The 13,407-nt window shown below is 43.3% G+C and overlaps 1 protein-coding gene across 1 annotated transcript; it reads left to right on the top strand.

Annotated features, from left to right (window-relative positions):
• Window positions 1–7,509: 7,509 nt before the first annotated feature.
• On the top strand, window positions 7,510–12,756 carry LOC124665090 (lipid phosphate phosphatase 2-like). Its single transcript, XM_047202491.1, has 7 exons — window positions 7,510–7,901; window positions 7,994–8,081; window positions 8,194–8,303; window positions 11,364–11,457; window positions 11,581–11,769; window positions 11,850–11,909; window positions 12,542–12,756. The coding sequence occupies exons 1-7, from the start codon at window positions 7,659–7,661 to the stop codon at window positions 12,748–12,750; spliced, it is 993 nt and encodes a 330-aa protein (XP_047058447.1). The 5' UTR covers window positions 7,510–7,658; the 3' UTR covers window positions 12,751–12,756.
• Window positions 12,757–13,407: the final 651 nt, after the last annotated feature.

The following is a 13,407-nucleotide window of genomic DNA, read 5'->3' as shown; positions in this document are numbered from 1 at the left end:
CACCAAACCCCAAAGCTTCACAGAAATCAAGATAGTTGCAAGTGTATTTCTGTTTGCCAGTCATCCAAGTCATAGTCCGAGCTGCATCATCATGGAAAAAGACTGTGCAGTGAAACTGTCTCACCAAGGTCGGACAATAGCACCCATCAGTAGGTGTCAAGCACATAAGATCATACAACCCCATCCGCCTCAAGGTCGCAACCACAAAGCGAAACTTGGTGGCTTCATACATTCCAATGACATCCTTGATGGCCTTGGGCATAACAATGGTGCCTTTCTTCATGTGCTCGTGGGAGTCATAGTAGTCATCCCACATGACTTGCTGTGTCTTGGTCCAGAAAAACTGATCTCCCCCTGTGTAAGTGGGTTCCTCAAAGCGATAGGGGTTGGACTCTCTGAGTCTTCTCCATGCACCAATATGTACATCACCAACATGGAACTCTGGCGTACCTCATCACCATCCTGTGCTGCATGTTTATCTTTCCTCTTCTTGCGAGATGTCTTGGTTCGGCCCCTAGATGAGCTGCCACCAGTGGGCTGAGATGCACGACCACTAGTACGGCGTGGTGGGTGTCCTGCATGCCTCCCTCTTTTGGCAGTGGTGTCACGGTCCTCACCGCTCCAGTCTCCTCTAGGCGCCCACAGCATGGTGTCTCACGGTTCTTCTCTAGCTTATGGCAGATGTGCAAAAATACCAATGATGTTGCACATCAAAGTCTTTCTTTGAACCAAGAGACAAGGAGGCGCCAAAATGAGTTCATGGCTACTAGGAATGTACCTGTCCCTCCTCCTGGCCCTGAGTTGGAGCCTGTCCACGCACCAGACTGGGAGATGCCTCTTCTTTCTGATGAGATGTTCCAGAACTTTGATCCTTCCCTGTACTTTGGTGGTCCTCCTCCTAGATCTGCTCGTGCACCTCCTGCTGATGCTGATGATGAAGAGGATGAAGGTGATGAGGATGACAATGGCGAGGATGATGATGAAGAGGATGACGATGAGGATGGTGATGGCAGCTCTCCATCCGCGGGGCACGAGTTCTATTGATGGGACGCTAGCATCTCTCCTCTTTTCTTCGCCTTTTTGGTGTTCCGATGCCAAAGGGGGAGAAGAGAGTAGAGTCTAGAATTACGGGGTTCTTTGATTGTCACAAGGCCATGGGAGTTGCTTTATTTGGATTTTATATGGCTTGTGCGTATTTGCTTTGATTTCCCAAGAACCATTTGCTACTTTGAATAATTCATGTATGGATATGTATGGACGACTATTATGTGTGCTACTCTATGTTAGGATAATCATGCTTTATGGATAATCATGCCTTATACTTATATATCTTGATATACTTGTCCATACCATGCTTGTTTCCTAAAGATATTGGGGGAGCTTCTCATATTCCACAAATGGTGCACTTTGCATTCAAACGCAAATTCTCCAAGTGCACACATTATGGGGGAGCTGTCGTAATATCTTATATGGAATCAAGGTTTAGAGCTTATCATAATATCTATATGTAACTCTAGCTCGGTTTGTCATCGTATACCAAAAAGGGGGAGATTGTAAGGGTATTTTACCCTTATCCATTATTTTGGTATCTATGACACCGTGCTAGAGTATTTGGACTAATACATGTCTACAAGATGACTTTCAGGTATTAGCCAAAGAGGTATGATGGTGTAGCAATGGAACAAAAAGGCAACGGGAGACCCCCCCAATTCGACGAAAAATCAGCAAGTTTTTCAGAGCCTGGCCGGTCACAGATCCGGTCGGACCGGCCCTGGCACCGGACAGCCCGGTCACCAACCGGACCCAGAACCGGTGCCATCCGGGCAGGTTCCAGTAAAGAGGGCAAGCCCTCCGGTCGGCGTCCGGTCGCCAGCCGGTTTTGGACCGGCTGCTCCGGTCCATGGCCCGGTCTGACCGGGCACCAGACCGAGCGGCCCGGTCAGCAACCGGACTTTGCGCTCGTGCCATCCGGGCGCCATCCAGATAGCTCAGACGCCTGCCCGGTCAAGACCCGGTCCCAGCTCCGGTTGGAAACCGGCCGACCCAGTCTGTGGCCCGGTCTGACCGGGCTGTGGACCGGCCTGTCCGGCGCCAAATCCGGTCGACCAGGTTTCTCGATGAATCTGCTGATGTGGCAAGTGACCAACGGCCGTATTTCGAAGAACACTATAAATAGGCCTTCTCCTACCTCTGAACAGTTAGGCACTACACTACAAGCTGTTCTTGAGCTCTCTCTCTCTTACTCCATTACTAGAAACACCAAAAGCCTCAGATCTCCCTCCTCCTCCACCCAAACTCAAATCCCTCCGGGGAATCGTTGATCTACCGTTCTACCAAGCCAAATCTCATTCCCCCTTGTATTCATTGAGAAGCTTGCTTCCTAGGGTTCCTTGGAAACCCTAGGTGGGCAAGAGGAGTCCGGAAGCATCCGGGCTGTGGATTTGCTCCGGGCAAGATTGTGAAGGTTTGGAGGCTACCTCAAAGTCTACCACAAGTGAGTGAGCTATTCCTTCGTGGGATAGGCTCCGGAGAATAGGGTGAGCCTTCGTGGCGCGGGGAATCCTTCGTGGGACCTCCACTCCTCCAAACGTGACGTACCTTGTTGCAAAGCAAGGGAACACGGGAATACATCCTCGTCTCCGCGTGCTATCGGTTATCTCTAAACCGAACTCCTTACTTGTGATTTAACTGCCTGTGAGAGCCTTCGTGCTTGAGTTAGTTGTATCCTCATATAGGTTGCCTCACCTAGTTTGCATTAGGCTCACCTTTATATTCCGCAAAGCCTAATATTGCAAAGAAAGAATTAAAATCTGTAGAAACCTATTCACCCCCTCTAGGTTTACCATCTCTATACTTTCACTTTGCCGGCATCGACATCCTTAGGGACCTGGAAGCTTCTAGAAATGATTTGGCTAATAAAAATGTACCTGCACAATTGCATGTTGATAATCTTTACATTGAAAACAATATTGGTAACTCGACTCCTCTATCTATGGACTGGATACCATCCTCTGACAATGATGAACCCTTCACTATAGTTAGAAATAGAGGGAAAAAATCGTCGTGGAAAAAACCTGTAGTGATTGTCTCCAGACCTAAAACGAGAAGTCAAGCCAAGAATGGCTCCCCCTCTGGTGACAAATCTACCCAGATTCCTGGTAGGGTCACTAGAAAACACGTTAAACCAAGTCGTTTTAAATGAAAGGTCTCATTTGGAACAGTAGGAGTGTGGGGAAGAAAGGAGTGGTAACATGTATTAAAGATATGATTTATGATTATTCCCTGGATTTTGTTGGCATCCAAGAAACCATGAAACAGGATTATAATCCTAGCTTCTTCCCCAAGTTAGATCCGGGTAATACTTTCTTTTGGAAATGGTTCCCTTCCGTTGGTAAGTCTGGTGGTATTCTTTGTGGGGTTAGAAGCGAATCGTTGGATGTAAATGCTGTTAAGCTAGGTAAATATATGCTTCAATTTGTTCTGTGGGATAAAATTCATAAAACTAATTGGGCGCTTGTTATTGTCTATGGTGCTCCTCATGAGGAGCAGAAACTAGAATTCCTTACTGAGCTATCTGCTTTCTGTCACAATCTTCTTATGCCCTATATTGTTGGAGGTGACTTTAATATTATAAGGCATAGTCGAGAGAAGAATAAATTTTTTGTGCATGCACATTCCATTGATATCTTCAATTCTGTTATTCACACTTTAGGGCTCCGCGAGATTTTCATGCATGGAGGCCGTTACACTTGGTCTAATAAACAAGCTTCCCCTACCTTGGAAAAATTAGATCGTTTTCTTATGTAGCCTGATTGGGAGGACATGTTTCCTCTAGTCTCGGTTAGAAAGCTGGTCAGAGACATCTCAGATCACAATGCCTTACTCCTTGACACTGGTACAAAATATCCTATTACCAATAAGTCGAGGGAGTTCAGATTTGACATCTCCTGGTTTAAACATGCTGATTTCCTCCCCATTGTTATTGATATTTGGAATAAGCGAGTTTACAGTGACGATCCCATTGACATTTTAAATATCAAGCTGAAACGCTTTAAAAAATTCTTCAAAGGTTGGGGGTCAAATTTATATGGGCACACTAGAAAAAGGAAAATGGATTTAAAAGAGGAATTAGCATATATTGAGGAGTTAGAGGAAACCTGTGAGCTTTCGAGTGATCTGAATATGAAAAAAACTATGATCATGATCGAACTTATGGAGATATATAAAGATGAGGAATTGCTGTGGTATCAAAAAGCACATGAGAAATGGCTCCTTGAGGGTGATTTAAATACAAGTTACTTTCATCGAGTGGCCAATGGTCACAAAAGGAAAAATACTATGATATCCCTTGATGACAATGGTGTAATTATTGAGGGAATAGAAAATCTCTTGAACCATGCCACCTCTTATTATAAAAATATGTTTGGCCTGGCTCCTGGGAATCTTTTTCCTCTTAACCATTCCATGTGGAAGTCACATGAGAAGATGGATGATGTGGATAATAAGATTATCAGTAGGCCTTTCTCCGTCGAAGAAGTGAAAGATGTGTTGTTCTCGATGAAGAAAAACAAAGCTCCTGGCCCTGATAATATCCCTATCGAATTTTACCAACACTGTTGGCTTATTGTAAAGAATGATATAATGAACTTTTTCTATGCTTTTCATGATGCTTCCCTGGATGTGCAACGTCTTAATTATGGCATCATCACCCTTTTGCCGAAAATGTCTGATGCTAACAAAATAAGTCAATACAAGCCCATTTGTCTCCTCAGATGCATCTATAAGTTGCTTACTAAAGTCCTTACCTTTAGGGTGGAACCCTTCCTTCCAAAAATTGTTAGTTTTCATCAAAATGCTTTTATGAAAAACATAACTATAGTTGATGGGATTATGTCCCTTCATGAGCTCATGCATCATACTCATATCAAAAAAAATGTTGGAGTTATCCTTAAGCTTGATTTTGAAAAGGCCTTCGACAAGGTAAATTGGAATTTCCTCCTAGACAGTCAACGAGCCATGGGCTTTGGGGATTTTTGGTGTAACAAGGTTGAAAAAATCCTGCAGAATGGCACGGTCTCGGTTAAGATTAATAATATAACTGGCCCTTACTTCCAAAGCTCGAAAGGGGTTCGTCAAGGCGATCCCCTATCCCCTTTCATTTTCAATTCCGCCGCACAATGCCTTACCAAAATGGTCCTTGAGGCTCAAGAAAATGGTCTTGTTACTGGTTTGGCACCTGACCTTGTTGATAAAGGTGTAGCGATTATGCAGTACGCTGACGACACGGTTCTTTGTCTCGCGCATGATAATAACAAAGCCATCAACCTGAAACTCCTGCTATACCTTTTCGAATTAATGTCGGGGTTAAAGATAAACTATCAGAAAAGCGAGATTTTCCTTATTGGAGGAGACAATAATATAGCTAGTTTCTATGCTGACATGTTTGGATGCCAAATTGGAAACTTATCCATGAAATATTTGGGCGTCCCGGTTTCTTTTCGGTGTCTAAAAAATTCTGATTTAGATTTTGTGGAAAGCAAATTCATTAAAAAGCTCGATGCTTGGATTGGTGGAGCCTCTTCCTCTGGAGGAAGATTGACTTTAGTTGATGCGTGTCTATCCAATCTCCCTTCTTACATTATGAGCATGTTCTTGTTAAATAAAACCTTCATAGAAAAGTTAGATAAACATAGACGACGTTTCTTTTGGCATGGAAAAAAGCAGAGAAAAGGATACTATATGGTCAAATGGACCAGAGTTTGTCGTTCAAAAAAGAAAGGTGGACTAGGTGTCAAAGACCTAAGGAAACAAAATATAAGCCTATTATGCAAGTGGTGGTGGAAACTAGACACCCTGGATGGTTTATGGCAGAAAATTGTTAAGGCAAAATATCTAAGGAACAAAACTGTGGCTACGGTCACTTCTAGGTTCAATGATTCCCCATGTTGGAAATCTATATTGAAAGTAAAAGATACTTACTTGGCTGGAAGGGAAGTAATGTTGAAAAATGGAAGCATTGCCAGGCTTTGGAAAGATCCTATCATGAGCGAGCAACCTTTCTGTGATAAATTTCCTGTTCTTTTTAATCTATGTCAGGTGCAAGACTGTACCATTAAAAGTTGCAGGGAGGCAAATTTTGAAATCCCTTTTCGCAGACGTTTGAGAGGTGAGTTAATTGATCATTGGCAATATATCTTAAACATCTTGTTTTCGGTTCCCCCCTGTGATGATGATGATAAAATTGCTTGGTCTTTGAACAAGAATGATGTTTTCTCTACCAGATCAGTGTACACTCTCTTGGAAAAACCCCTAGCCGGATGTAATAACAAGTGGATTTGGAAAGCTAAAATGCCACTAAAAATTAAGATTTTCATGTGGCAACTTTGCCAAGATGCTATCCTCACTCGAGAGAATATGAAAAGAAGGAAATGGCCCGGATCACCAACTTGTTCCTTCTGTAGGCAAGTCGAGTCGAATGATCACATCTTCTTTACCTGTAACACTTCGAGAGTGGTTTGGGGGTTTTTGGCTTCGGCCATGGGGGTGAGATGTATTCCTACTTCTTTTTGGCAAGCAATGGCTTGGCTTCATACTTATTCCCCTGGCATTGAGAGATTCTATACTATCATCATTGCAGCTGTGTGTTGGGCGATCTGGAATGTGAGGAATAAGATCACGTTTGATAAACATATCCTGAGATCGCCGAGTGAAATTTCATACTTTGCGGTGGCTTTGATTGTTTACTGGACAGGTTTGCAAAAAGCGGAGGACAAAAACTACTTGATCGAAGGCGCGGAGAAGATGGCTCAGGCGGCGGCAACAGTCTACTCAAGGCGTGCAACAACTTCGCCAAACCAGATGCAGCTGCTGTTGATCAAGGGAGCCTAAACGACACTCTTGCCGTCCGAGTTTGCTGAGAGTTGAAGATGTTCTCAGGCTTTTGCTGTGGAAACTGCTGCTTCCTTTGTTGTTTTGTTTTCCGCTGTCCCCTTAGTTTGTGTGGTGTGATCCTGTTTGTCTAGAACTTGTTATAAGTGGTGTCAGGTTTTCGCCCCATAGTGGACATCTCGATGTCGAGTATCCATCGCTTCCCTTCTCCCTACCCCTCTCTGTTGTAACATAACTGAACTTGTTCTTTCCGTTTTTGCAATGGAAAGGGGTGAAAGCCCGGTTGGAAAAAAAAAATCCATTGGTCAGTGCTCACAGAATATCTTTTGAAGGAAAGGAGTGCCCTCAAAGCCACAAACCGCGTGGAGGCCCTTTCACGCGGTAACGACGACCCAGACGCGGAACAGTCAGTCAACTCATCTGAAATGCCACTGTCGATAGTACTTCGAAATTTGGCGCTCTCCAGAAATAATAAGGACACAAATATGTAAAGCTCCAACCGAGGAGAAGCTACCCGGCAACTTCCGGCTCTTGCGATCTTATAAACAAGGTGGGTGTTGCATTGCTCCAGAACTCGATCCACACCCTCGATAGCAAATTAGAAACAAAAGAAGAAGAAAACGACCGAGAGTGAAGCTAAAACTACACTACGTCAACAGCATTGCCTCTACCTGTGCCTGGCCGTGGCGGCCCACATTATCCGCATTGCAGCTCATTAGTAGCGCCAAGTAGCTAGTGTAGATCGACAATTCGACGTAGGAGAGATCGAGATGCAGGCATCGCCAGCAGCAGCAGCAGCAGTTGTTAGAGCTCCGGCTTGCGCGACAATACGCTCTCATGGCGTCAGGGTCCTGAGGTCCCACGCCTACGACTGGCTGGCGCTGCTCCTCCTGGTCGCCGTCGAAGTCCTCCTCAATGCCATCGAGCCGTTCCACCGCTTCGTCGGCGCCGGCATGATGGTTGACCTCAGATATCCCATGAAGAGCAACACCGTCCCGGTCTGGGCCGTGCCGGTGCGTGCGGCGCCCTAACTGTCGTTTTGGAAGTTTTTATCTCCCTTCCATTGGTTGAGTTTCAAAATTTAAGATTTTTGCCCGTTACACAGATCATTGCAGTCATTGCACCTATGATTATCTTCATCGTCGTTTACTTCCAGAGGAGGAACGTGTACGATCTGCACCATGCTATACTTGGTACTTCTTTCTCTCCCAAGTTCTCGATGAGAAGGCATTGTAATTTCCTGCCATTGTAATCTTGTCGCATGGTTTTCGATCTAATGTATATTCCATTATATTTCACAACCAGGCATTCTGTTTTCTGTGCTCATCACGGGCGTCCTGACCGACGCGATCAAGGATGCCGTCGGCCGCCCGCGCCCTGACTTCTTCTGGCGCTGCTTCCCGGATGGAATCGCTGTAACAACTCTCACTCGAATTTCTCTGTTTTTTTTTTCTTTTCAACGAAGGCACTTGGCCCTTCTTTAGATTGAAAGCAAAGTTTTGTTCGTCCCAATACAAGAACCTGGGCTCCATCCTGGCGCTCCGCATGGTCTAAACAACAAAAGCTACTGCCCCAAGGAAGACTATTCTTAATTATTAGCAATTTCCCATATGATTTAGTCTTGAAATATGAAATATAAAACATGATAATCATAATAGTCATGATAACTGGATCGAGCACGGAAGTATAGTGTGATCTGATATACATGATAGAAACAAACAACATGTCCAAATTGATCCACAGTACTAGTGACCAAAACCTAATCGTTGGCAATAGAATTAAAATCATGTACAGCGTAAAGGAAGAAGAGCCATTAGCGGTGTCCTTGTTGTTAGTAGGCATGTTGATGACGAGCCTTTAGTCGGGTAGTTGTCGTGAGCAGAGTCGTAGAAGACCTGATCACCCTCTCCCATACATGATCACAAGAGAAAGGCCTATTGTTCTATCTCCGGTGCACACCGGGAGGCGGGATGGGAAAGTAGTGAGCGGAGATGCAAAGCTCTAGAACTGATAAACAATCTCATGTGTGATGTTTCTCATTAATTAGAGGAGCGACCTTTTATAGATAGGTAAGTGAAAGCTAGTCCACTAAGAAGATGAAGAGAAAGAATTCACAACCATTTGTATTCACCACTAGTACAAGAAATCATTTCGAGGCGGGCAGCGGAAGAGGATGCCGTGTGTATGTGTCCTCTTCTCATGCTCTTAATGGTGTTAGAAGAGTCAATCTTATGTATTGACCTAACTCTACCAACTAGCAATGTGTGACTAAGGGTTCCACCTATTTTCATGCATGAATGAACCACGTGGGCCTCCAGGAATTTACGTTGGGAATTATTGTTAAATGAATAATGGTCTATGCCGTCCAACAACAGTGAGACCGCAGGCCAAAGCAGAGTGTCCTTGTTCATTAAAAATGATAAGCTTCTCTTTACTAACAAACCCCCACTAAGAATAGATAAACATATTATATTTATCGAGAAATGCAAAATGATAGATGATCCTCATTATCCATTTTGACCAATTATATTATTTTCTTGTGTATCCCTATAGACGGTTTTTGTGCATGTGTCCTTAGCTTCTATTTTATCATCTCCTCCAAGATAGAAAATTCTTCCAATTCTATGAATCTTTCTAGAATTATTTTCTCGTGAATATCAGTTAAGAGAGTTTCAGATTGGTGGGTATTCCACCAATTCTTAATCCAAAGTTGCATACATTTGTTAAATGAGAAAGAAACCCCCGAGGCCAAAAGTACGATAAATATAAGTTATAATAAAGAAGGCAATGTTTTCATTTTTTCATCTATAAATTGAGTTGTTAATGAACCCGCTATAAATTGAGTTGTTAATGAACCCGCTTCATTCACTGACTCTATTTCATTCCCTCACTCCACATGATATGTCTTCTTATTTGAAATTGTGATTAGATGATCTAGAGTTTCTAACAGACCATCATCAGTAGGACCCTATCTTGTTTGAATTTACTCCCTAGTTGGAAGGAGATCATGAATCACTTACCAAAGTAAAAAAAAAAATCCAATTTTGAGAAAAACTTTCAGTTTCAATATTTTACGAAATCCACATGATCTAACACCTTCATCATAAGCTAGCCACATATACATTGACTTGGCGGTATACTCCCCCTTTTTTCAAGCCGACTTGATCATGGCTTGTTGACCTAACAAAAAATACTGCTGCAGTATATCTGACAAAGACATCCAAAATTCCATATCATCTCTCTTGTATGCCCTTTTGAAACATATGTCACAAGAATGTGAAGGAGTGTCATAATTATCACTGATAGAGGCAAGAAATGTTCCAAAACATAGTAGGAAACCTGACTTTTAGTGGGATATTCTTGATCTAAACATCGTACTAGGATCTTGTTCTTCTTCCATCCGGCCATCACCACACACTTAAACCATTGGTTCACACCGTGCAAACCATTCTGGAACTAAGATCCCGTTGACCCTTTAATAATAATAGGCTCCTCATTGGTAAGATATGTGTTATTCAAAAATTGCAGACAAGGAATGCCATTGGAGCTATTAAAGAATTTTCAGGCCCACTTGAGAATCCAAGATATGTTCGTGAGTCTAGTGTTCATTATACCCAACCCCGCGGAATGTTTTGGTCGACAAGCATACTCTCATTTCATCATATGATATCTAAAAGACCGTAAATAGCCTTCCCAAAATAATATCTCTTTTACCTTGTCCATTTTCGTTGTACACTTCCTCTCCGGACAATGAAAGGAATTTTGGAAAAAAAGCGTGTTGGCAAACAATCATTGGATATAGAATCGGAGTAGCTCCCGGTGTGGATCCACTCTCTTGGTAATCTCCACCACCAAAATCATGAATTGATCATTATTGAATCTATGATCACCAATTGGCACTCCCTAATAAATGATAGATAGATGTCCCAAGTTAGAAGTGAAAAGATTAGCCACTCTCTTTTGTTTTTCCTATCACATCCCAAAACAAAAACCTCACTCTTGTTGTAATTATTTTCATCCCTGACATGCTTACAAAACAATACAACGGAAATTTCAAATGAACAATGTTGATGTCTGTTTTTTTTCCATCAGAATTACATTATCATCACTAAACTGTGATGTAATGAATTAAGGCCTTTGTGAATTAAACGAGGCACCAACACAATAATATGACGAGCATATTTTGCAAAATCAATCATAACTGCAGTCACCAAATCAAACAACATAGGGGAAAGTGGGTCACCCAGCCTCGCCCTTCTATAGTTTGAAAGATAGAGCCTTGCATCACCCAAGCACACTCTAACTCAAAGCCATTTCCGATCATTACTTCTAAACTTCCCAAACCCTATCTTTTCATTCTTGTTTGAGAAGGGTTCTCAGCCATAAATTTCTCTGCAGTTTACAGCTTAATTACCAAGAACGTCAAATGCCACGTTGCTTGTTCCCAAACTTAGTAGTGTTCACTTGATGTCCAGGTGTACGACAACGTCACCACAAGAGTCATATGCAACGGGATCGCAAGCGTGATCAAAGAAGGCCACAAGAGCTTCCCAAGTGGCCACACTTCATGTGAGAGAGAGAGACTTGATTCAGTTGCACTATTACTGTCATAAACTGATGGTAGCAACGGTGTATACTTTTCATGTGTGCCCGTTATTGCCTAGCTATGAGTTTTGTTTTGTTCCATGGCAGGGTCCTTTGCCGGGCTGGGATTCCTATCGTGGTACCTCGCCGGGAAGATCACCGTCTTCGACCGCCGGGGGCATGTCGCCAAGCTGTGCATCCTCATCTTGCCTCTGCTGGTCGCGGTGATGGTCGCGGTATCACGGGTTGATGACTACTGGCACCATTGGACGGATGTGTGCACGGGCGGCATCCTCGGTATGTTGCTTCACGAATTATTTTGTTATTCTGAACTGTTCTTTTTTATGGTGCTGATGAGGTTTGCCATGTCCATGTAGGAACGGTGGTCGCCTCTGTTTGCTACCTGCAGTTCTTTCCACCGCCCTCTGATGAGAAAGGCAGGCTTTTCCTCTCACTTCAGTGCATGCCTGCAATTACATGGATCCATGACAAGTGTTTTAAACTTGTGTTGAGAAATACCATATCTGAGATCTCCAAAGGAAACAAGTTTCCCTCGCGGGCCTTCCTGCTAACATATTGTGTCCATAAAAACGGTTGAATCATGCGGTGCAATGCACAACAAACTAAACTATTTTTTTTTAACGGAGGCAAATTTTTCGCCTCATCTCATTTAACAATATTTAATAAAAAGAAGTTTTACATAATGAACGGTGGGCAAAAAGCTCAGATACAAAGCTTACTCTTCTGGTATGAGTGACCCTAAATGTTTAGCACCCGCCACACTTTACAAAGCTGCTTCTAATTTAATATTTTGCACCACAATAATGGGCATGGTGAATACATGGCGAAAAACCCTCACATTAGGTTCATTCCAAATTTCCCACGAGGCTAACATGATGAGAGATGCAAGGGAGTTTCTCCTAGTGCCATTGTGGTAGATGACCGATTTTCACCAAACTGAACTGTCTGTCGACTAACTTATTTACAAAACTGTATGCATGTTTGGCATCGTACCTCCCTCCGTTTCCTTTCAAAGAAGCTAATAATAATTTATGTATTTTGACTGCAGGGTTCTGGCCTCACGCGCACTTCAGGCACATCACCGAGAGCGAAGACGCGAACAGAACGCAGTGTGCTACCGAAATGAGTAACACCGACTCCAGACCCCTGACCGACTCAACATCAATTGTCGTTTGGCAAGATCAGACGAGAACAAACATGAGCCGAACGTTAGACGCAATGGAGTCCGGTACGTTGGATGCCGCTTCCAGTGTGTAGGGTACTACTAGGGTTGGATATGTCAATGTATCATTGTATCTCTCTGTGTGTATATATTCTTTCTGCTTTCAATGTGTATATTTCGTTTTCTTTTCTGTGGTTGATATTTCCTGGTTCTGGTCTTGGCTTACTTTTCTGAAGTAAAATCAACTGAGGGACATCTCTACTAGTTAATAACTTTTGTATTTTAATCACAAAACCTTAGCAAATAAGGTGCTAATATATTCGTTTAAGATACTATTATCGACCCTACAGATTGCAGACACTAGATCAAAGCAAGTTGGAAACCTAGTTTCCACTGCCAGATCCTGGTACGGGGCGAACACTGATTACTGAACATAACTGTTTTTGACGGAGTGGTTACTGAAAATAACTTCTTTTTTAAATAAGCGGGCTGATTACTGAACAATGAATACACACTTAGCTTCTGCTGTTCTATGCGAAAGCCAAACAAGGTAGGCAGGCAACCAACCACCATCCCAGCGCATAGCGGGTGCGCGAATGAGGCCATGACGAGACGACGCAGAGGCCTGAAGCTTCGTGGTCGTGCTCGGTGCTCCTTTGGGTGGTGGCAGCAGTGGCGGGCACGGGGAACCAGCTTGACTCACCTCGCTCGCCGCCAAGCTCTCGCTGACACTTCGCAACATCCACTAGACG

Source organism: Lolium rigidum, chromosome 6, assembly GCF_022539505.1.
Source record: "Lolium rigidum isolate FL_2022 chromosome 6, APGP_CSIRO_Lrig_0.1, whole genome shotgun sequence".
Lineage (NCBI taxonomy): Eukaryota > Viridiplantae > Streptophyta > Magnoliopsida > Poales > Poaceae > Lolium > Lolium rigidum.
This window is presented reverse-complemented; position numbering and strand designations above follow the sequence as displayed.